The sequence below is a fragment of the Aquarana catesbeiana genome, linkage group LG10 (genome assembly GCF_042186555.1).
Source record: "Aquarana catesbeiana isolate 2022-GZ linkage group LG10, ASM4218655v1, whole genome shotgun sequence".
In the NCBI taxonomy this organism is placed as follows: domain Eukaryota; kingdom Metazoa; phylum Chordata; class Amphibia; order Anura; family Ranidae; genus Aquarana; species Aquarana catesbeiana.
Genome location: NC_133333.1, coordinates 256,776,533 through 256,798,130, shown reverse-complemented (window position 1 = coordinate 256,798,130; position 21,598 = coordinate 256,776,533). Strand labels below are relative to the sequence as shown.

The window sequence follows — 21,598 nt, the reverse complement described above, 5'->3', positions numbered from 1 at the left end:
AGCAGCGCAGTGCTGAATAGCAAGAAAATGACCTGGCCATGAAGGGGGTAAAATCTTCTGCAGCTGAAGTAGTTAAAATCGACGATAGAATCCCCTAAAAACAAGCCTATCAGTGTGTTTGAGCTATAGGGAGGCACAAAGTAATATTAAACCATAAAATGAGAGCACCAAATACACTGAACATCAGCTGTGATGGAAGAAAGAGCAGAGATCAAACAAAACTTACATTCATTCAAATCCTTAAAAGACGGATGAAGAAGCGCTCGAGGAGATCCATGATAAAGATTTAACCTAAGAGAGATGCAGAGAAAATACTAGTTATACGGTCCAGAGGTTTATTATCACAGCCAGTGCATACAGTTTTCTTCTAGATGTTATGGGGCCAAAGCTTAAAGCTGAACTTCCTGAATAGGAAAAACTGCTCTTGCAGTGGGGCTCATTTACACGTAAGGTACCAGTATTGCATTGTACGTGATGACGTCACAGGTGAGACGGAGCACTAAAGAGAAGAGGTTTTGTGGCATCAGTTCCAATGAAGGAGGAGCCTACTTTGGAACTGGTGCATGGGTGGGTCCTTGGCACTTACCTTTTCTCTCTAATGCCATAGCCTGTGGGTGGGTCCTCGGCATCCTCACTTACAATAAAGGAAAAATGGACCTGCATTGTACGTGATGACGTCACGTGTGAGACGGAGCACTAAAGAGAAGAGGTTTTGTGGCATCAGTTCCAATGAAGGAGGAGCCTACTTTGGAATTGGTGCATGGGTGGGTCCTTAGCACTCACCTTTTCTCTCTAATGCCATAGCCTGTGGGTGGATCCTCGGCATCCTCACTTACAATGAAGGACTGATGGTCCTGCATTGTAAGTGATGACATCACAGGTGTGACAGAGCACTAAAGAGAAGAGGTTTCGTGGCATCAGTTCCAATGAAGGAAGAGCCTACTTTGGAACTGGTGCATGGATGGGTCCTCAGCACTTACCTTTTCTCTCTAATGTCATAGCCCGTGGGTGGGTCCTTGGCATCCTCACTTACAATGAAGGACTGATGGTCCTGCATTGTACGTGATGACGTCACAGGTGTGACGGAGCACTAAGGAGAAGAGGTTTCGTGGCATCAGTTCCAATGAAGGAGGAGCCTACTTTGGAACTGGTGCATGGGTGGGTTCTTGGCACTTACCTTTTCTCTCTAATGCCATAGCCTGTGGGTGGATCCTCGGCATCCTCCCTTACAATAAAGGACAAATGGATCTGCATTGTACGTGATGACGTCACGTGTGAGACGGAGCACCGAAGAGAAGAGGTTTCGTGGCATCAGTTCCAATGAAGGAAGAGCCTACTTTGGAACTGGTGCATGGGTGGGTCCTTGGCACTTACCTTTTCTCTCTAATGTCATAGCCTGTGGGTGGGTCCTCGGCATCCTCACTTACAATGAAGGACTGATGGTCCTGCATTGTACGTGATGACCTCACAAGTGTGACAAAGCACTAAAGAGAAGAAACTGAGGGGTACCAGATCCATGGAAGGAGGAGCCTACTGAAGCAAGGGATAAGGTAAGCAAAGGTGTTTGTTACAGGTACCCTAGGCAAAAATAAACATTTAACCCTCGTGGTGAGGTTTATATACGCCTAGGGTACTGGTAAACAGCACTTTTAATTACTTTACCTGTAACTCACCCTGGCACACGGCCCTCACCTTTTCTCTCTGATGTTCTAGCCTGTGGGTGGGTCCTCAGAATCTTCATTTACAATGAGGGAGTGATGGTCCTGCATTGTAAGTGATGATGTCACAGGTGTGACTGCTGGCTGGTACACCAAAGAGGTTGAGGGGGAAGGGTTAGATAGAAGGAGAAGCCTGCTGGAGCAAGAGGTGAGGTAGGTAAATGTGTGTGTGTCACAGATATCCTAGTAAAAGATGAACATTTAAAGTGGTTCTAAACCTTCCATGTACCCAGTGCAGTGACTGGCCGCGTGTGATACACGGAGATGTAAGCTTTAATATCACTTTAAGGGGTTTAAAACAATTTTACCCCTTTGAGTGCAGAGGAGCCTCACTACAATTGTATGTTCTCCTTCCTCTGGAGTTCAGCTTTAAAAATAAAAAGTGCTTAAAAAAAAGAATAACTTTCCACTTCTGAATACTCAGCAATGACATTATAAGCGTATAAAAAAAAGCAATTTCTGCTGTTTCCTAGTCTCCAGCACCGATCGTGTCTTACAATGTGACAGAGAGGAGACACACAAATTGTCATTTTTGTATTTCGGGGTCAATGATAAGGAATTAGCTCTGCTGGGAGAGAACGGTAGAAGCAATCTTAGGCGGGGTATCATACGGTAAATAAATCTGCTTCTTTTACATTACTGGTATTATATACATGTCAAGACGTTATCCAAGATCTCCGGGGCTCAAGGCAAATTCTCATTGACTGGCACATGATTAAAATTCTGCGAGTGCCATTGTGACCTCAAAACAAGCAGATTATCATTCATGCTCCACTAACTTAATATCTCTCTAACCAAATATTCTATTAGCTATCCATTTCATTATTCACATCAGCAGAACATTACACACTGCGATACAGACGTCTCTTCAGAGGGCTACGTCTCCGATAATGAAGGTTTTCTCAACGAGATGACTATATTGCTGCATTTATTAAGCCGTTTTTCTTGCCGAATTTCCCTCTTTGGAGGCAACATGCCCAACCGTATAATCATATAGACAATATGCTATGACATCCATCTAAATGAGAGCGCCGTGTCCAAATGGCACCCTGAATAACGGCAGTAAATATGCTCAGATGTTCGCTTCAAAGTTCTTCTTTGTAACGCATACGGAAGGACATCAGCCATATGGGCGCTTTGCAGTTCCAAATTTTAGTTTTTAGGTTATTAGACGGCTTAGTAAACACCTCTGCTTCTGCGATGTGATCCAACGCTTCTTCAAAGCCTGCCCAAGGTCACAGATGTCTATTAGCCCAAAGTCTTAGGCCCAAACCTCAAGACGTAGACCAGGGTTCCATAACCTAGGGTTCCTCCAAAGGTTGATAAGCGTTCCTTGAGCAATTTCTGCCTCTCAGATAAGTTCCCACTGACACCATTAAAATTTTTAGTAGGGTTGTCCCGATACCGATACTAGTAGCGGTACCGATATCAAGCATTTGCCCGAGTAGTTGTACTTGGGCAAATGCTCCCGATACTTCACCCGATACCTGTACAGTCAGCGGTGATCGCGTGTGGGGGAGTTACAAGCTTCTCTCCCCCCCCTTCAGCTTGTAACTCCCCCACACGCGATCACCGCTGACTGTCGCCACATCCTCCTCCAGTCCCCCTCCATGCACCCTCCGTTCTGCTGTCCCACTCCTTTCTTCCTCCGTGTCCCCCTCCGTTCTGCTGTCCCACTCCTTTCTTCCTCCGTGTCCCCCTCCGTTCTGCTGTCCCACTCCTTTCTTCCTCCGTGTCCTCCTCCGTTCTGCTGTCCCCCTCCATTCTTCCTCCGTGTCCCCCTCCGTTCTGCTGTCCCACTCCTTTCTTCCTCCGTGTCCCCCTCCGTTCTGCTGTCCCCCTCCTTTCTTCCTCCGTGTCCCCCTCCGTTCTGCTGTCCCACTCCTTTCTTCCTCCGTGTCCTCCTCCGTTCTGCTGTCCCCCTCCTTTCTTCCTCCGTGTCCCCCTCCGTTCTGCTGTCCCACTCCTTTCTTCCTCCGTGTCCTCCTCCGTTCTGCTGTCCCCCTCCTTTCTTCCTCCGTGTCCCCCTCCGTTCTGCTGTCCCACTCCTTTCTTCCTCCGTGTCCTCCTCCGTTCTGCTGTCCCCCCTCCATTCTTCCTCCGTGTCCCCCTCCGTTCTGCTGTCCCACTCCTTTCTTCCTATGTGTCCCCCTCCGTTCTGCTGTCCCCCTCCTTTCTTCCTCCGTGTCCCCCTCCGTTCTGCTGTCCCACTCCTTTCTTCCTCCGTGTCCCCCTCCGTTCTGCTGTCCCCCTCCTTTCTTCCTCCGTGTCCCCCTCCGTTCTGCTGTCCCACTCCTTTCTTCCTCCGTGTCCTCCTCCGTTTTGCTGTCCCCCTCCTTTCTTCCTCCGTGTCCCCCTCCGTTCTGCTGTCCCACTCCTTTCTTCCTCCGTGTCCCCTTCCATTCTGCTGTCCCCCTCCTTTCTTCCTCCGTGTCCCCCTCCGTTCTGCTGTCCCACTCCTCTCTTCCTCCGTGTCCCCCTCCGTTCTGCTGTCCCCCTCCTTTCTTCCTCCGTGTCCCCCGCCGCTCTGCTGCTGTCCCCCACCGTTCTCCTGCTGTCCCCCTCCTTTCTGCTGCTGTCCCCCTCCAGTTTTCCTCCGTGTCCCCCTCAGTTCTGCTGTCCCACTCCTTTCTTCCTCCGTGTCCTCCTCCGTTCTGCTGTCCCCCTCCTTTCTTCCTCCGTGTCCCCCGCCGCTCTGCTGCTGTCCCCCACCATTCTCCTGCTGTCCCCCTCCTTTCTGCTGCTGTCCCCCTCCAGTTTTCCTCCGTGTCCCCCTCAGTTCTGCTGTCCCTCTCCATGTCATCCTCCTTCCTTTGATGTATGAACAGAGTCAGTGATCACTGACTCTGTCCAATCACATCACTGAAACAATGTAACCTCCTGTGATTACGATGTCTCAGTTTATGAATAGAGAGGAGCCCCTTTCTTCTCTCCATTCATTCTCAGTGCAGCTGAGGCTGCAGAGAAAGGAACTGGGGAATCTCTATCCTCGGTCTCTTTCTTTGTTTCAAGGGGGGGATTTAAGGGGTCCATTAAAACCCCTGATACCTCACAAAGCCCTCCAACACGGCTGACTAAAAAAAAAAGTATTACAATAAATAATTTTAAAAAATTATTGTAAAAAATTATAAAAATTAAAATAAACACACAGACACCATCCACCACCTCCCTCCCTAAAAAAAAAAGAAAAAAAAGAAAGCATTGTAAAAAAAAAAAAAAAAATTGTAAAAAAAAAACCAAAAAAAACACTGTCACGTGACATTAAAAAAAAGTATCGGTAATCGGTATCGGTGAGTACTTGATAAAAGTAACGGTACTTGTACTCGGTCTTGTGGTATCGGGACAACCCTAATTTTTAGCTTTCTGTAAGGGGGTAATTCTTCCTAATGACCACAAGTATAAAGAACATTCTTCCTCAACCAGGGTACCTAGAGTTCCTCCAGAGGTTGCTAGGGGTTTCCATGAGCAATGAGTAATTTCTGCTTCTCAGATAAGTTCCCACTGACACCATTCATGTTTTTAGCCATCTGTAATGGGGGAATTCTTCCCAATGGCCACAAGTTTAAGGAGCATTTTTCCTCAACCAGGGTTCCATGGAATCGTAGGGTTCCTCCAGGGGTTGCTAGGGGTTCCTTGAGCAATGGGCAATTTCTGCCTCTCAGATAAGTTCCCACTGACATTGTTGATCTTCTGTAAGTGGGTAATTCTTCGTAATGGCCACAAGTGTAAGGAGCATTCTTCCTCAACCAGGGTTCCATGGAATCCTAGAGTTCCTCCAGAGGTTGCTAGGGGTTTCCATGAGCAATTTCTGCTTCTCAGATAAGTTCCCACTGACACATTCATCTTTCTAGCCATCTGTAAGGGGGGAATTCTTCCCAATGACCACAAGTTTAAGGAGCATTCTTCTTCAACCAAGGTTCCATGGAATCCTAGGGTTCCTTGAGCAATGTTTGCCTCTCAGATACATTCCCACTAACACTATTGATCTTCTTTGCTATCTGGAAGGGGGTAATTCTTCCCAATGACCACAAGTGTAAAGAGCATTCTTCCTCGACCACGGTTCCATGAAATCCTAGGTTTCCTCCAGAGGTTGCTAGGGATTCCTTGAGCAATGAGCAATTTCTGCCTCTTAGAAAAGTTCCTATTGAAACCATTCATCTTTTTGGTTATCTGTAATGTAGGGGGGATTCTTCCCAGTGACCACAAGTGTAAGCAGCATTCTTCCTCATCCAGGGTTCCTCCAGAGTTTGCTAGGGGTTCCTTGAGCAATTTCTGCCTCTCGGGTAAGTTTCCACTGACACCACTGATCTTCTTCACTATCAGTAAGGGAGGAATTCTTCCCAATGACCACAAGTGTAAGGAAAATTTTTCCCACTGACCACCACACTAATGTATCATGAGTTGTAGATATAGTCATTTTTAGCAGGGGTTCCCTGAGATTGAAAAGCTTTTTCAAGGGTTCCTCTGTGTTGAAAAGGTTGAGAAAGGCTTACGTAGACAATCCTGGCTCTCCAAAGATGGCCTTGAATGTTTCTGAGTGTAACAGGTCAAAGAGAGCGCCAAATAAAAAGTACTTAGGAGTCCAAAGTTTTTATTGTTCAACTGGTTACAACAAGCAGGACAGACAGCCAACATGTTTCGGGGGGGCCACACAGTCACCTTTGATCAGGGCTAAGTGACTGAGAGAATGTTAAATGGACTCAAAATACTCCTGTAGACAGGGGATGCCAAACAACAGTCGGTGCTGGTGTTCGCAGTAGAAGTGGCAATGGCTGCCATTGCACCCAGCCCTGATGATAGGGAACGTGTGGCCCCCCGAAATTTGTTGGATGTCTTCTGCTCCACTTGTTGTAACCAGTTGAACAATAAAGACTTCTGAGAGTACCAAATGAAAAAGCCTTAGCAGTCCAAAGCTGGGAGAGCGTTCTCAGCACAGAAATCTCTGCCGCCCATGGACGCATATGTGCCACGTGTGGGTGATAATGCCCGCCCTCTTTGCCACTCCACATGCGTTGCATGGGGTTTATGACAGAAGAATAATAATAGCATAACTGTGTTTACCTTTTGCTTTGACTGGCTGCGTCTTCTTCTGGCTGGGTGAGAAGGAATCGGAGGAGCCCAAAGCCGCAGGAGAACTCCTGTCTGGTTCCATCCTTCTTCCTGGATACAGCGACCACTTCAGCCACAATGACATTATTGGGATCATTTGAGGGGGTGTGGAAGTAAATGGTCTGGAGACAAAGAGAAGACAGAATACAATGCTTTATAGACTGAGATGCAGATACAAATAAGTTTGGAAAGCTCTGACTTACTGCATATGTTATTTATGTGCAATTTAAAGGGGGGCTTCAACATGAAAGACTGCCTATTCTGAAAACATTTCAACATTGTTACTATTCAAGGATTAACGTGTTAGGAAAGGCTAACTATAACTATTGCTACAAACATTCTCACTCCCCTATTACTTATTCTGCATACTTAAGGCAAGTTTTCCTGACACCAAGAAAACAAAGGTGACAGGGGAGGGAGCTCCAGCACACAACCTGTGATTGACAGTCTCAGCTCTGTCCCTGTGTGCTGTGTGAAGAGGGATGTGTCTCTTCCCTCCAAACAGCTCTGGATTGAGACAAGTAAACACTATAGAGGGAATTGCTTTGTTCATATTTCATGTCTGAGGTTTACAACCACTTTAAAATTTGCGTTCTTTGCTAGAAATGACTGTAAACCCTCCAATAGAATATATTTTCTGAAAACAGAGAACGTGGAGAATAAAATGGCGGTAGTTTCAATCTTTATGTTGTACAATATTTGTGTAGCTATTCATCAAATGCATATTTACAGTAATAAATGAATTAAAATGTTTATTTTATAATATTATAAAATAATATTATACCCATTTTTTTGTAAAATAAGAAAGACTGGGTTGCATCGAGTAAATAGATACCAAACGCATCAAGCCTTAAAATTACGCACGTTCATAAAATCGCAAAAAAAAAACTATGGTACCCCAAATTCTCTATAGGCAACACTTTAAATGGTTATCAATTTTGAGATAATTAATAATGATGGCCCTACAATTATTGCCCTCACTATGATATTCGCAACGGTACCGCACATGTGTGGCGCAGTTGATGTTTACATACACGTGTTCACCTTACGCTGCACTTTTTATATGGGGTGTGTGATAGGGGTGCTTTAAATTTTGTTTTAATTATTTTTATTTATAGAATTTTTTTGTATTTTTTTTACACTTTTTTCATTTTTATATATATTTGTTTACTTTATTTTTATTTTATTATTTTAACTAGCCTTGCAGGAAATGTCATTCTTGAATGCGTGCGCTGTAAAATATTTTTTGTATTGTTTACTTTATTGCTATGACAAGAGGGCTAACAAGCGATGTGATAGCATGGGCATGTGAGAGGATCTCTTTTATAGAGACATCAGGGGTCTATTAGATGCAGCTATTCAAGCACCATTTGCAGGAATGACAGCTGTGACCTCGGAAGTGACGCAATACACATCAATTCCGGGGTCATTCGTCGCAGGAGGGATCGGGGAACATCTGTCCCTCCTGCTCTCACTCTACAAGCAGTTTCCTGCAGTACCAGACTTCCCAGGGGAAAGGGAAAGCCTGGGAACCACCATGGGTACCGCTGGCAGGGAAAGGGGGAGGGCAACTTCGCCAGTCCTATAAAAGTGTTTTGGTGGCTTTAGAGCCGCCCTGATCACTTTTATTGGAAAGCCCTTAGCAGGCCAGCAGCAGCAGCAGTGAGTTTGATTTAACCACTTGTCCACCATGCCGTTTATAAACTTACCTTAGTATACAAGTGGTAATGTACCATGGTAATCGGTTATGTTTGTATAAAATAAAATGGACCGTCTAAAAGGGTGACACTCCTATTTTTCCATTGGTTCACCTAATTATAGATAATTTTTTTAGCCCATGGAAGTCCAGAAGTCGTGAGTTTTTGAATTTGTGTATGTGTTCCCCAACATTTCCCAGGACCCAGGACTAGCTGTCCCACCGAATCTAACAGCCCAAGAGACATCCCCATATATTCAGCAAAGAGACATCTCAATCCAGCAAAGAAACACCCCCATATAGCAAAAAGACAGCCTAATCCAGCAAAGAGATATCCCCATCCAGCAAAGAGACATCCCAATTAAGCAAAGAGGTGGCCAACTCCAATCTAGACATCCCCATCCAGCAAAGAGACATCCCAATCTACCAAAGAGACATCCCGATATAGCAAAGAGACATCCTCACATGGCAAAAAAACAGCCCAATCCAGCAAAGACATCCCAATTCAGCAAAGAGACATCCCCATATAGCAAAGAGAAATCCCCAACCAGCAAAGAGACATCCCCATATATTCAAACAGACATCCCAAATTAGCAAAAAGACAGCCAATCCAGCAGACACATCCCCAAAAATTCAGCAAAGAAACATCCCAATCCAGCAAAAAGACATCCCCATATAGAAACAGCCTAATCTAGCAGATACATGCCCATCCAGCAAAGAGACAGCCCAATCCAACAAAGAGACAGTCACAGCCTAATCCAACAAAGAGACTGTCACAGTACAGGCCCTTATCTAGCAACATTTTCAATCAAGTTACCAAAAATGTGATGTCTAACAACTTGTCTCCAGTCCACAGTGAGTCAGTCAGGCAGGCTACTCGCAGCTCAGATCCTCCACACAGCCGTACGACTGGCCCCAACCATTATCCGGTCGACAAGGAGAGACGGAGTGCAAACGATATCACTCCACTTTCCCCTCTCTCAGGCTGCAGCAGGAACTAAGTGAACTGCATCAGCTCACTCCACGGCCACCTAAAGCAATAGTATACAGAGAGTGCTTCTCCCTCACTGCCTCCGGCGGAGGTGCCGGAACACCGCTCCGGCACATTCTACCAGAAAAAGAGCCCTGGCTGTTACTATACAGTAGGTTAACAACTCGTTGGTTTGGGGGCCTGGGTCCCACGGGATGCCCAGGCCCCCTACATGTGTATAGCCCCCCTGTCCCCCCACAAAGGTGGCCCTGATAACCTGTATAACGTGTGTAAAACTTTGGAAGGAAATTCATATACAGAAAATAAGTGACTTCACTGGAAATCTCTGAACACCGGGAGAAGGAGATCAGAAGCAGAACATCTTTTAGATGGCGCTGGCGTAGACCTGGAAATGTGACGGCGCAGATGATTAAAATGATAGATTGGCCTCTCCGGCATTACGCATTCATTTAGAAGAGAAAAAAAAAAAACATGAGCACATAATACAAATAAGTCCTGACATTTAGAAACATGGGACAAATGACAGGCTAGCAGCCGCATTAATCCCTTCTCATTCCAAAACCATCTCAGCAGACTATTCCTCCCAGCAAGTCACTGCCGAGCTAAACAATGGCCAATGCGGGACGTATGGGAGACGTATGAGCCAATGACAATTTTTAAAGAGAAACTGTTAATCTGTAGCATATATGTTGCTGCTAGTCCACCGTTATTCTTTTTCTCTATTGATGAAGGTTTTAGTGTATTTTTGAAGTGTAATGGTAAACCTAACTATGATTTACACACAAAAACTTGTCCCCGATATACTGCATCACCCTACAGGCATACAATAAAATTAAAGCTTGGCCTCCAGCCTTTCCTTCAGTCAGATAGCGCCCACCTCATTTCCTGGCTGGAGGACATCCAGCATCATCTGGCCCATGGTTGCTCAACCCCTGGCCCTCCAGCTGTTGCGGAACTACAAGTCCCATCATGCCTCTGGCTTTGGGAGTCATGCTCGTAACTGTTCAGCCTTGAAATGCCTCATGGGACTTGTAGTTCCCAGTCCTATCCTCTCCAGCCTGTCTCTGGCCTGCCCATTCCTTTCATTGGATTTCCAGATACAGAGCAGGAGACTGAATTCATCTGGCTTCCCCCTACTAATACATGTAAGTTTCAACTAATTGCTTGGATTGATCTACAGAAATTTGGAGCGACAGAACACAAACTTCCGGAAGAGTGTGGAGCAAGCTAAACGATTACTAGTCACATTAAGGACTTAGCCCCGAAGAGCTGCTGGATTAATATTTCCTTGGATATGGTGACGGAGGATATGCTGAACGGTTGACTGGTCCGGACGTCTTTATTTGGTATAGCGGGTGCAAGTACGTGTTACTGGCAGAGCTACCAAGGGAGACCATCCACGAATAACCATACATGCCTACCACCCCTGCAGGGGTATGAGGAGCCATATGGGTCCCCACTCACCAGCTCCTCATACCCCTGCAGGGGTGGTAGGCATGTATGGTTATACGTGGATGGTCTCCCTTGGTAGCTCTGCCAGTACAAGAGTCACCTGATTTGATCGAGCACAAGAGTCACTACATCTTTTGAACACTTTTGCCATTTTAGAGCTTCACCAGTTTCCTTTTTCAGCTCCATTTTTCTGGGACATTTTTTATACATATATATTTTTTATGTTTTTATTTGGACTTGCTTTTGATGTACATACTTTGATATATTATTAGTGTATCTTTCTGATGCATACCGAGTATTATTCATGATTTTTGCTTCACTTTATCACAGATCTATTTTCTTTCTCAGTATTCACGTATATTTGGTTTTTGGTACATTATTAATATACATTTTTTTTTATTTTTTTTTTTTTCTTGCCACTTATTTATACAGTACTAACTGTCTTATTTTATGGAGCTACACATTATAGGTGGCTATTAGTAGTGGGTTATCACTTTTTGTTTATGTTAGCATTGTAATGTGGGCTGTGTACACTTTCCTGGATAATATAGAGAGTTTATCTCCCCCCCCCCAGCATAGGGAGCGCCAGACACCCCAATATATACACATCATTCATTGGATTTCAGTTCCTTCAATCATAGAGACTCAGCATCACACGTGGGTGCTACCTAGGATGGTCTGTATGTTACATAGTTACATAGTAGGTGAGGTTGAAAAAAGACACAAGTCCATCAAGTCCAACCTATGTGTGTGTTTATGTGTCAGTATTACATTATATATCCCTGTATGTTGCGGTCATTCAGGTGATTATCTAATAGTTTCTTGAAGCTATCAATGCTCCTCACTGAGACCACCGCCTGTGGAAGGGAATTCCACATCCTTGCCGCTCTTACAGTAAAGAACCCTCTACGTAGTTTAAGGTTAAACCTCTTTTCTTCTAATTTTAATGAGTGGCCACGAGTCTTATTAAACTCTCTTCTGCGAAAAAGTTTTATCCCTATTGTGGGGTCACCAGTACAGTATTTGTAAATTGAAATCATATCCCCTCTCAAGCCTCTCTTCTCCAGAGAGAATAAGTTCAGTGCTCACAACCTTTCCTCATAACTAAGATCCTCCAGACCCTTTATTAGCTTTGTTGCCCTTCTTTGTACTCGCTCCATTTCCAGTACATCCCTCCTGAGGACTGGTGCCCAGAACTGGACAGCATACTCCAGGTGCGGCCGGACCAGAGTCTTGTAGAGCGGGAGAATTATCGTTTTATCTCTGCAGTTGATCCCCTTTTTAATGCCAATATTCTGTTTGCTTTATTAGCAGCAGCTTGGCATTGCTGATCCTATCATCTACTAGGACCCCCAGGTCCTTTTCCATCCTAGATCCCCCCAGAGGTTCTCCCCCCAGTCTATAGATTGCATTCAGATTTTTGCCACCCAAATGCATTATTTTACATTTTTCTACATTGAACCTCATTTGCCATGTAGTCGCCCACCCCATTCATTTGTTCAGATCTTTTTGCAAGATTTCCACATCCTGCGGAGAAGTTATTGCCCTGCTTAGCTTAGTATCGTCTGCAAATACAGAGATTGAACTGTTTATCCCATCCTCCAGATCGTTTATGAACAAATTAAATAGGATTGGTCCCAGCACAGAACCCTGGGGGACCCCACTACCCACCCCTGACCATTCTGAGTACTTCCCATTTATCACCACCCTCTGAACTCACCCTTGTAGCCAGTTTTCAATCCATGTACTCACCCTATGGTCCATGCCAACGCACCTTATTTTGTACAGTAAACGTTTATGGGGAACTGTGTCAAATGCTTTTGCAAAAAAATGTAATATGTAAATATAGACTGCCTAGGAACACCCACTAGGAATGCCGTCCTATGCACAGATGTACAGATCAGTGGCTTTATATAGAAAAGGCTTTAAAAATCTTATTAGTGCCTTTTTTTGCTGCTTCTCCCTAGGCCCTAGGTCACGTGATCGCTGTTTTTACTATCACTGCAAGAAGTAAAGGATCAGCAGGTAGGTTCTTTGAGAGTAGGCACCACTAAATGGTGGACCCTGGTCCAGATCAAGTAGCTAACCCAATCCGGACCACCACAGTTGTGCCACTTAGGTCCCTGGTCTCTCTCGTCCTATAGATCCCCCTGCCGGTTCTTTGATTCAGCCACCGCTGTCATCCTCACGGAGGGTGGGAGATATGGCAGTTCTGGATGGAGGATGGGAGCTGCAAACTTTTTAAGTTAACAAGCAGCTGATTGGTTGCTAGGATTCTGGGAGGTCCTTGCAATCAATCACCTGTTTGTTAACATAAATATCTGGGCAGCTCTCATCCTATGTCCAGACCTGCTGTGCCTCCCACCCTCCACTCTGTGTAAGGTAGGATTGTAAAGGGGGCTAGGACACTGCTACGAAAGGGGGCTGAGGATACTACTGTGAAAGTGGGAAACTGATGTGAAGTTGAGACTGCGATGTAAAGGTGGGAGGAGATTTTATTGTGAAGGGGCTGTGATGTATGGGAGGAGAATGTGGTGTGAAAGGGAGGATCTTAATGTGAAGGGGAGGGAACTGTGTCATAAGGGGGGGGGGGGTACACTGTGATGTAAAGGGGGGCTGTGATGTAAAGGGGTGGGGGTGTTATAATGTAAAGGATCTTAATGTGAAGGGAAGGGGAGTGTGATGTAAAGGGGGGTACACTGTAATGTAAAGGCGGGGGGGCTGTGATGTAAAGGGGGGTTATAATGTAAAGGGGGGATATTAATGTGAAGAAAAGGATAGCATGGTGTAAAGGGGGGGCTGTGGTACTGTGATGTAAAGGGGGGGTGATGTAAAAGGAGAGGGACTCTGATGTAAAGGGGGGGATTGTGATGTAAAGGGAGGGGCTATAATGTAAACGGAGGATCTTGATGTAAAGGGAAGGGCCGTGTGATGTAAGGGGGGGGCACTGTGATGTAAACAGGGGCTGTGATGTAAAGGGAGGATCTTGATGTGAAGGGGAGGACAATGTGATGAAAGGGGGGGGGGGTACACTGTGATGTAAAGGGGGTGGACTGGGGGACAATGATGTCAATTGGGGGACTATGATGTAAAAGGGAGGGCTGTGAAGTAAAGGGAGGATCTTGGTGTGAAGAAAAGGAAAGTGTGGTGTAAAGCGGGGGGGGGGGGGGGCAGTGATGAAAAGAGGGGGCTGTGGGACTGTGATGTAAAGGGGGGTTGTGATGTAAAGGGGAGGGACTCTCATTTAAAGAGGGGGATTGTAATGTAAAGGGAGGGGCTATAATGTAAAGGGAGGATCTTGATGTGAAGGGAAGGGCAGTGTGATTTAAGAGGAGGGAGCACAGTGATGTAAAGAGAGGGCTGTGGGACTGTGATGTAAAGGGGGGCTGTAATGTAAGGGGAATATCTTGATGTGAAAAGGGGGGGGCACTGTGATGTAAAGAGGGGGCTGCGGGACTGATATAAAGGGGGGGCTGTGATGTAAAGGGGAGGGACTCGGATGTAAGGGGGGGCTGTGATGTAAGGGGAATATCTTGATGTGAAGAGAAGGGCAGTGTGATGTAAAGGGGGGCACTGTGATGTAAAGGGGGGGCACTGTGATGTAAAGAGGGGGCTGTGGGACTGATGTAAAGGGGGGGCTGTGATGTAAAGGGGAGATACTCTGATGTAAGGGGGGGGGCTGTTATGTAAAGGGAGGATCTTGATGTGAAGAGAAGGCAGTGTGATGTAAAAAAGGGGGGCACTGTGAAGTAAAGGGGGGGGGCTGTGATGTACAGGGGGGGATCTTGATGTGAAGGGGAGGGAAATCTGATGAAAAGGGGGATACACTGTGATGTAAAGGGGGGGGACTGTGGGTATATGATGTCAAGTGGGGGACATTTTACGCAAGTCTCCGGGAGGTGGAGTGGGGGGGTTGCAACCCAATATTATTCAACATAGAGGATTATAACAAAGAGATCAGACCCTGAGTTGTAGGACAGGTTCGGCATCTGGTCTTGAAGGTGGTGGACAGTAATGGGTGCTCATAATGTTTGGTCAAGGACTCCATAAAGTGGCGAATTTGAATAGAACGAAAATGTTCCGATTTGGGATTGAGCGTCGTGTAGGTATTGGAACGAACAGATTTCCCTAGCAATAAGCAACGAACAGACCATGGTAAGGCCCTTAGGCTTCCACCATTGAAAATTTCAGGGATTCTCCAACCCTCCTTTCTCCTTCCTTTTCTTCCCTTTTTTCTTTTTTTCCTACTTATTAAACCCTTTGGTAGTTTGGGGAATGATGTAGGGCCGGTCATTCGCCATTGGTCCCACTCCCCGTTTGCGGGATGTATATTCAAACATAATGACCAGCAGCTACCAGGATCGATTCATGGCTGAGATAAGCCCTCGTCTTAGATGAGAGTGCCTCCGGTCATGGAGTTCCTTCTCAGAAGATGTATCTTCTGTTCTTCAGAATTATAGTCATAGCTCAAAATAGCATTATACCAGTTCCTTAACGACCAATGCTGTATGCCAATAATGTTATCATGTCCGGTACGTCTTTATACTGTATTGTATGGTTTTATATCTGTAAGGTTTAAAACCTTAATAAAAACGATTGGAAAAGAAACAATTGCGGGCGATGTGCAGGAGGGATCGAAGGTATGGAGGAAAGAGGAATCAAATCAGTATCCAAAATATCAATGAGGGTTTAGACCAGGGGTCTCAAACTGGGGGCCCTCCAGCTGTTGCGAAACTACAAGTCCCATGAGGCATTGCAAGGCTGACAAGCATGACTCCCTAAGGCAGAGGCAGATGGGACTTGTAGTTTTGCAACAGCTGGAGGGCCACCAGTTTGAGATCCCTGGTTTAGACCAAACTTTAAAGAAAAGTTTAGAAATACTTTAATGACCCTTGGCTACACCAGACATAATGTCAAATCTAAAACTGTATAAATAATCTTTGGAGGTCTGAGCAGGTACAATTCCCATGTGTGCAAACAGCCGCGTTCCTGAAATATGACCAGCCTGGTTCCACATCCGCCCAAAAACCAGTGACATTCAAAGCCGGTATTCCCTTATCTTCATATGACAGTTACCCTCCATGACGGGATAAACAGATTCCTAAATCACTGAAGAAGATGCTCATATGGAGCGCCCTCGTCTGGGGGCCGCACACGCACCATTTAGCACTCGTAGACCGTTTCTCATTTGTCATCGGAACCAGCAATATGGAAATTATGCACAGAGCAGAGGACATGCTGCGCAAATCCTGCAGACATTTCAGATCTTTTCTCAGGAAGGTCATAAAAACAGGCTTGATGTCTTTTTTTTTTTTTCTAATGTGCGTTCATAAAGAAATAAAGCATCATCAAGCACAAAGCTTCTGTTAGGAGTTGGAGTACAGTCTGCGGAAGATTGAAATTCCAACTCAGCTGTGTTCCTATTGGTGGGAGACTACAGCCTATGTTATGAGTCCACAGTAGGGGTTTTATTGTAACATTTGCCTTTAAGTAATATTTGACAAGTTTTACATATTTTGATTATTATATTTCATGTATGTGTAAAAGCTCCCTCTAGTGGTCAGCTGCATAGTAAGATGTGTTAAAGTGGCACTGTATGGATCTGCAGCCATCTGGACACTTACTGTACACTCACCGCCCACTTTATTAGGTCCACCTTGCTAGTAGCGGGTTGGACCCCCTTTATTAGGTCCAACTTGTTAGTAGCGGGTTGGACCCCCTTTATTAGGCCCACCTTGCTAGTAGCGGGTTGGACCCCCTTTATTAGGTCCACCTTGTTAGTAGCGGGTTGGACCCCCTTTATTAGGTCCACCTTGCTAGTAGCGGGTTGGACCCCCTTTATAAGGTCCACCTTGTTAGTAGCGGGTTGGACCCCCTTTATTAGGTCCACCTTGTTAGTAGTGGGTTGGACCCCCTTTATTAGGTCCACCTTGTTAGTAGCGGGTTGGACCCCCTTTATTAGGTCCACTTTGCTAGTAGCGGGTTGGACCCCCTTTTGCCTTCATTCTTGGTGGCATAGATACAACAAGGTGTTGGAAATGTTCCTCAGAGATTTTCCTCCATAGTGACATGATAACGTCACATCCCAAAGGTGCTCTATTGGATGAGATGTGGTGAGTGTGGAGGCCATTGGAGGACAGAGACCTCATTGTCCAGTGGTGAGATGATTGGAGTACAGTGACATGGTGCCTTATCCTGCTGGAAGGAGCCATCAGAAGATGGGGACACTGTAGTCATAAAGGGATGGACATGGTCAGCAACAATACTCAGGTAGGGTGTGTTGTATAAACCCCATCCCCCACACCATTACACCCCCACCACCAGCCTGAACCGGAGATATCCCATCCCCCACACCATTACACCCCCACCACCAGCCTGAACCGGTGATATCCCATCCCCCACACCATTACATCCCCACCACCAGCCTGAACCGGTGATATCCCATCCCCCACACCATTACACCCCCACCACCAGCCTGAACCGGTGATATCCCATCCCCCACACCATTACACCATCACCACCAGCCTGAACCGGTGATACAAGGCAGGATGGATCCATGTGACCCCACCATCTGAATGTCGGAGCTGAAATCCAGACTCATCAGACCGGGCAACGTTTTTCCAATCTTCTATTGTCCAATTTTGGTGATCCTGTGCCAATTGTAGCCTCAGTTTCCTGTTTTTAGCTGACAGGAGTGGCACCCGGTGTGGTCTTCTGCTGCTGTAGCCCATCTGCTTCAAGGTTGGATGAGTTGTGTGTTCAGAGATGGTATTCTGCATACCTTGGATATAACGAGACGTTATTTGAGTTACTGTTGTCTTTCTATCACCTGGAACCAGTCTGCCCATTCTCCTCTGACCTCAACAAGGCATTTTCCTCCACACAACTGCCGCTCACTGGATATTTTTTCTTTTTCCCACCATTCTCTGTAATCCCCGAGAGATGGTTGTGTGTGAAAATCCCAGAAATACTCAGACCAGCCCGTCTGCCACCAACAACCATGCCACGTTCAAAGTCACTTCAATCCACGTTCTTCCCCATTCTGATGCTCGGCTTGAACTTCAGCAAGTCGTCTTAACCATGGCTAGATGCCCAAATGCAATGAGTTGCTGCCATGTGATTGGCTGATTAGCAATTTGCTCATTCAACCTCTGATCCCCCCTCCCCCCCTCTATAACCCCTAGCACTGCTTTCAAACTGGGAGAGGACAAGACAGCCATGTAATTCTGATACTGCATTTCCCAGTGCTGTGAATCTAATAAATGGAGCTTCCTGATTGGAGGAAACAGCACAGAGATGACCTCATCGGCGATCTGCTGCTCCATTACCCAATCAACCTGTAATGCTTTGCTTGCAGTGGATGGTTATGCCAGTCTATAGTGTGTCTGGGTTAGAAAACGGGCTGAACAGATTGGCGCATTGCTTGGCGGTTAGCAGACATACTCCGGCTGTATTTAGCGGTTTGCCTACGCTGACACTTTAACGCCGTGGAAGAAATACTATATGTTTGATACTAATTGAGTTGAATGGAGACATGGTGTTCACAGCTGACTCCGAGGAGTATCTTGATGGTGCCGGCTGCTTCCTTTCATGTTCTACTTTCATGTTTAAATTTTTAATGTATCCTAAAACCACAAGAACAAAGCGGAGACAGGTATATGAATAATAAGTCATTACCGGCAGACGGCGTGACATCCACACTGCTGGCTGATGTGTGATTCGCTCTGCGCCTTCAATGTACAGAACAAATTCAAGATCAGAAATCCAATGCAATGAGTGGTGGGAGCCAAAGAACTAACAGCTGCTGGGCATAGGGCCATCGAGAGGTTCATGACAGCCAATCAGCAACTAGTGCAGAGTTCAGGATTATACTACATACAAAGTTCAGGATTACACTACATACAGAGTGCAGGGTTCAGGAGTGTGTTATGTACAGAGTGCAGTGTTCAGGAGTGTGTACACTACATACAAAGTTCAGGATTACACTACATACAGAGTGCAGTGTTCAGGAGTGTGTAAACTACATACAGAGTTCAGGATTACTCTACATACAGAGTTCAGGGTACAGGCATGTGTTAAGCCCTACCCTGTTTCCCCGAAAATAAGCCCTACCCTGAAAATAAGACCTACAAGGACTTTAACTAGGGCTTATTTGGGGGGTAGGGCTTATATTGCAGCCATCACCGACAATCACGCTAGGTCTTATTTTCAGGGAAACAGGGTATGTACAGCGTGCGGATTATGCTACATACAGAGTTCAGGAGTGTGTTATGTACAGCGTGCAGAGTTAAGATTACGCTACATATAAAGCTCAGGATTACGCTACATACAGAGTGCAGAGTTCAAGATTACGCTATATACAGAGTGCTGGGTTCACGAGTGTGTTATGTACAGCGTGCAGAGTTTGGATTACGCTACATACAAAGCACAGGATTACACTACATACAGGGTGCAGTTCAGGAGTGTGTTAAGTACAGCGTGCAGAGTTCCGATTATGCTACATACAGAGTGCAGGGTTCAGGATTACATTACATACAGAGTGCAGGGTTCAGGAGTGTGTTAAGTACAGCCTGCAGAGTTTGGATTACACTACGTACAAATCTCAGGATTACGCTACATACAGGGTACAGCGTTCAGGTATACGCTACATAGAGAGTGCAGGGTTCAGGATTAAGCTACATACAGAGTACAGGGTTCAGGAGTGTGTTAAGTACGGCATGCAGAGTTCAGATTGCACTATGGGTTGCCACCTCATCCCTTTAAAACCGAACACATGTTAATTACACAGGTTCTGTGGCTGATTAAGGTGGTAATTAAACTCATGTGGTGCCTTATCTGCAATAAATTAGCCTCAGAAGCTGTGTAACTAATATTTGTTCGGGTTTAAAGGGATGAGGTGGCAACCCTAATTATGCTATGTACAAAGCTCAGGATTACGCTACATACAGCGCGCAGAGTTCAGGATTATGCTACATACAGAGTGCAGGGTTCAGGATTTTATTACGTACAGTGTGCAGAATTTGGATTACACTACATACAAAGTTCAGGATTGTGCTACATACAGAGTGCAGGGTTCAGGAGTGTGTTATGTACAGCGTGCAGAGTTTGGATCACACTACATACAAAGTTCAGGATTGCACTACATACAGAGTGCAGGGTTCAGGAGTGTGTTATGTACAGCGTGCAGAGTTTGGATTACACTACATACAAAGTTCAGGATTGCACTACATACAGAGTGCAGGGTTCAGGGGTGTGCTACATACAGAGTGCAGGGTTCAGGATTGCACTACCTAAAGAGTGCAGGGTTCAGGGGTGCGCTACATAGAGAGTGCAGGGTTCAGGATTACGCTACATACAGAGTGCAGGGTTCAGGATTACGCTACATACAGAGTGCAGGGTTCAGGATTACGCTACATACAGAGTGCAGGGTTCAGGATTACGCTACATACAGAGTGCAGGGTTCAGGATTACGCTACATACAGAGTGCAGGGTTCAGGGGTGCGCTATGTACAGAATGTAGAGTTTTCTGGTTTGCTATGTACAGAGTGCAGAGTTCATGTGTGTGCTGTGTACAGAGTGCAGGGTGTGCAAACCCCCCCAACCCCACAAAGCTTCCTTGCATCTCTCTCTCTCCTATCTGGCCCGGCTAGAGTACCTCCCTGTGTAGGCAGTGCACCGCCACGTTTCGGGTGCAAAACTGGGTGCGAGAGCCTCATGACAAGGTCTGGTGGGCTGAATTCGGGCGGTGAGCCTGGTGTTTGACATATGTGCCCTAGACAGTTCTTTGGAGCCAGTGGAGGAGTGCTGAAAATGCGGTGTGTGTGCTCTGAGGGGGGCAAATAGGACCAAATTCGCCAGCGGGTCCTACGGAGGGGCACTATGGAAATGGAAGACATGATAAAGCTGCATTAAGGTGAAGAGTACACAATACGTGTTTTACACAATAATATTCCATGAAATGAGATTGGCTCTCTTATATCGTACAGCTCGTTTTTACCTTCATATCTCAAATTAAGACATTATCTGAAGGCTTCACGATCTATAGAAGAGCCAAGCATTATGCATTTGGAATGCGATTAAATTGTTTTCTCTCCGCTATGATGTCCCCGCACAGCACGACCAACTATTCTGACACCAGAATATCACATATTATTATCCTCCATAATAACGTCACGCTACAAATAGTTCTTTTCGCGCTCCTGGAATTAGGAACATTAAGAGGACAAAGAAATAAGGACAGCGAAAGTTCACAGAGAACAATATGGAAGTGGAAATGTTGCCGCCATTGTCCTCCATCGTGTCGCTAACACACCGCGGTCCCTGAAACCGGCCCTGAAGAAAGTTCAGAGCGGAGTTCTCTGACTTTCTGTGACTTCTGATCCACCGACGGCGCTCAAAGCTCATTACCGATAACAATGATGGCGCCCGCAATAAAAAGGGAGCAACGGAAACTGATTGGCTACTTAGTAGGCATTGTTTTGTGTATCCAATAAAAGGAAACCGTATGAGAATCCTTCTTTATCATCTGGGCACATTAGCTCTCTGCAGAGAGGATTAAAATCGCTGCGCGGGTGTCCTGAGAGCCGCCGGTGAGTAAAAGGAAATTACAGGATATAAAGGCGGAGGATGAGC

At 45.8% G+C, this 21,598-nt stretch overlaps 1 protein-coding gene across 1 annotated transcript in view; it reads right to left on the bottom strand.

Annotated features, from left to right (window-relative positions):
• Window positions 1-21,598, bottom strand: part of NPHP4 (nephrocystin 4) — a 354,636-nt gene that overhangs the window by 264,859 nt on the left and 68,179 nt on the right. Inside the window, exons 4-5 of the mRNA XM_073603693.1 lie at window positions 6,780-6,949; window positions 227-291 (exon numbers count right to left, since the gene is read on the bottom strand). Coding sequence (XP_073459794.1) covers window positions 227-291; window positions 6,780-6,949 — 235 coding nt within the window. The remainder of the gene's footprint in view (window positions 1-226; window positions 292-6,779; window positions 6,950-21,598) is intronic.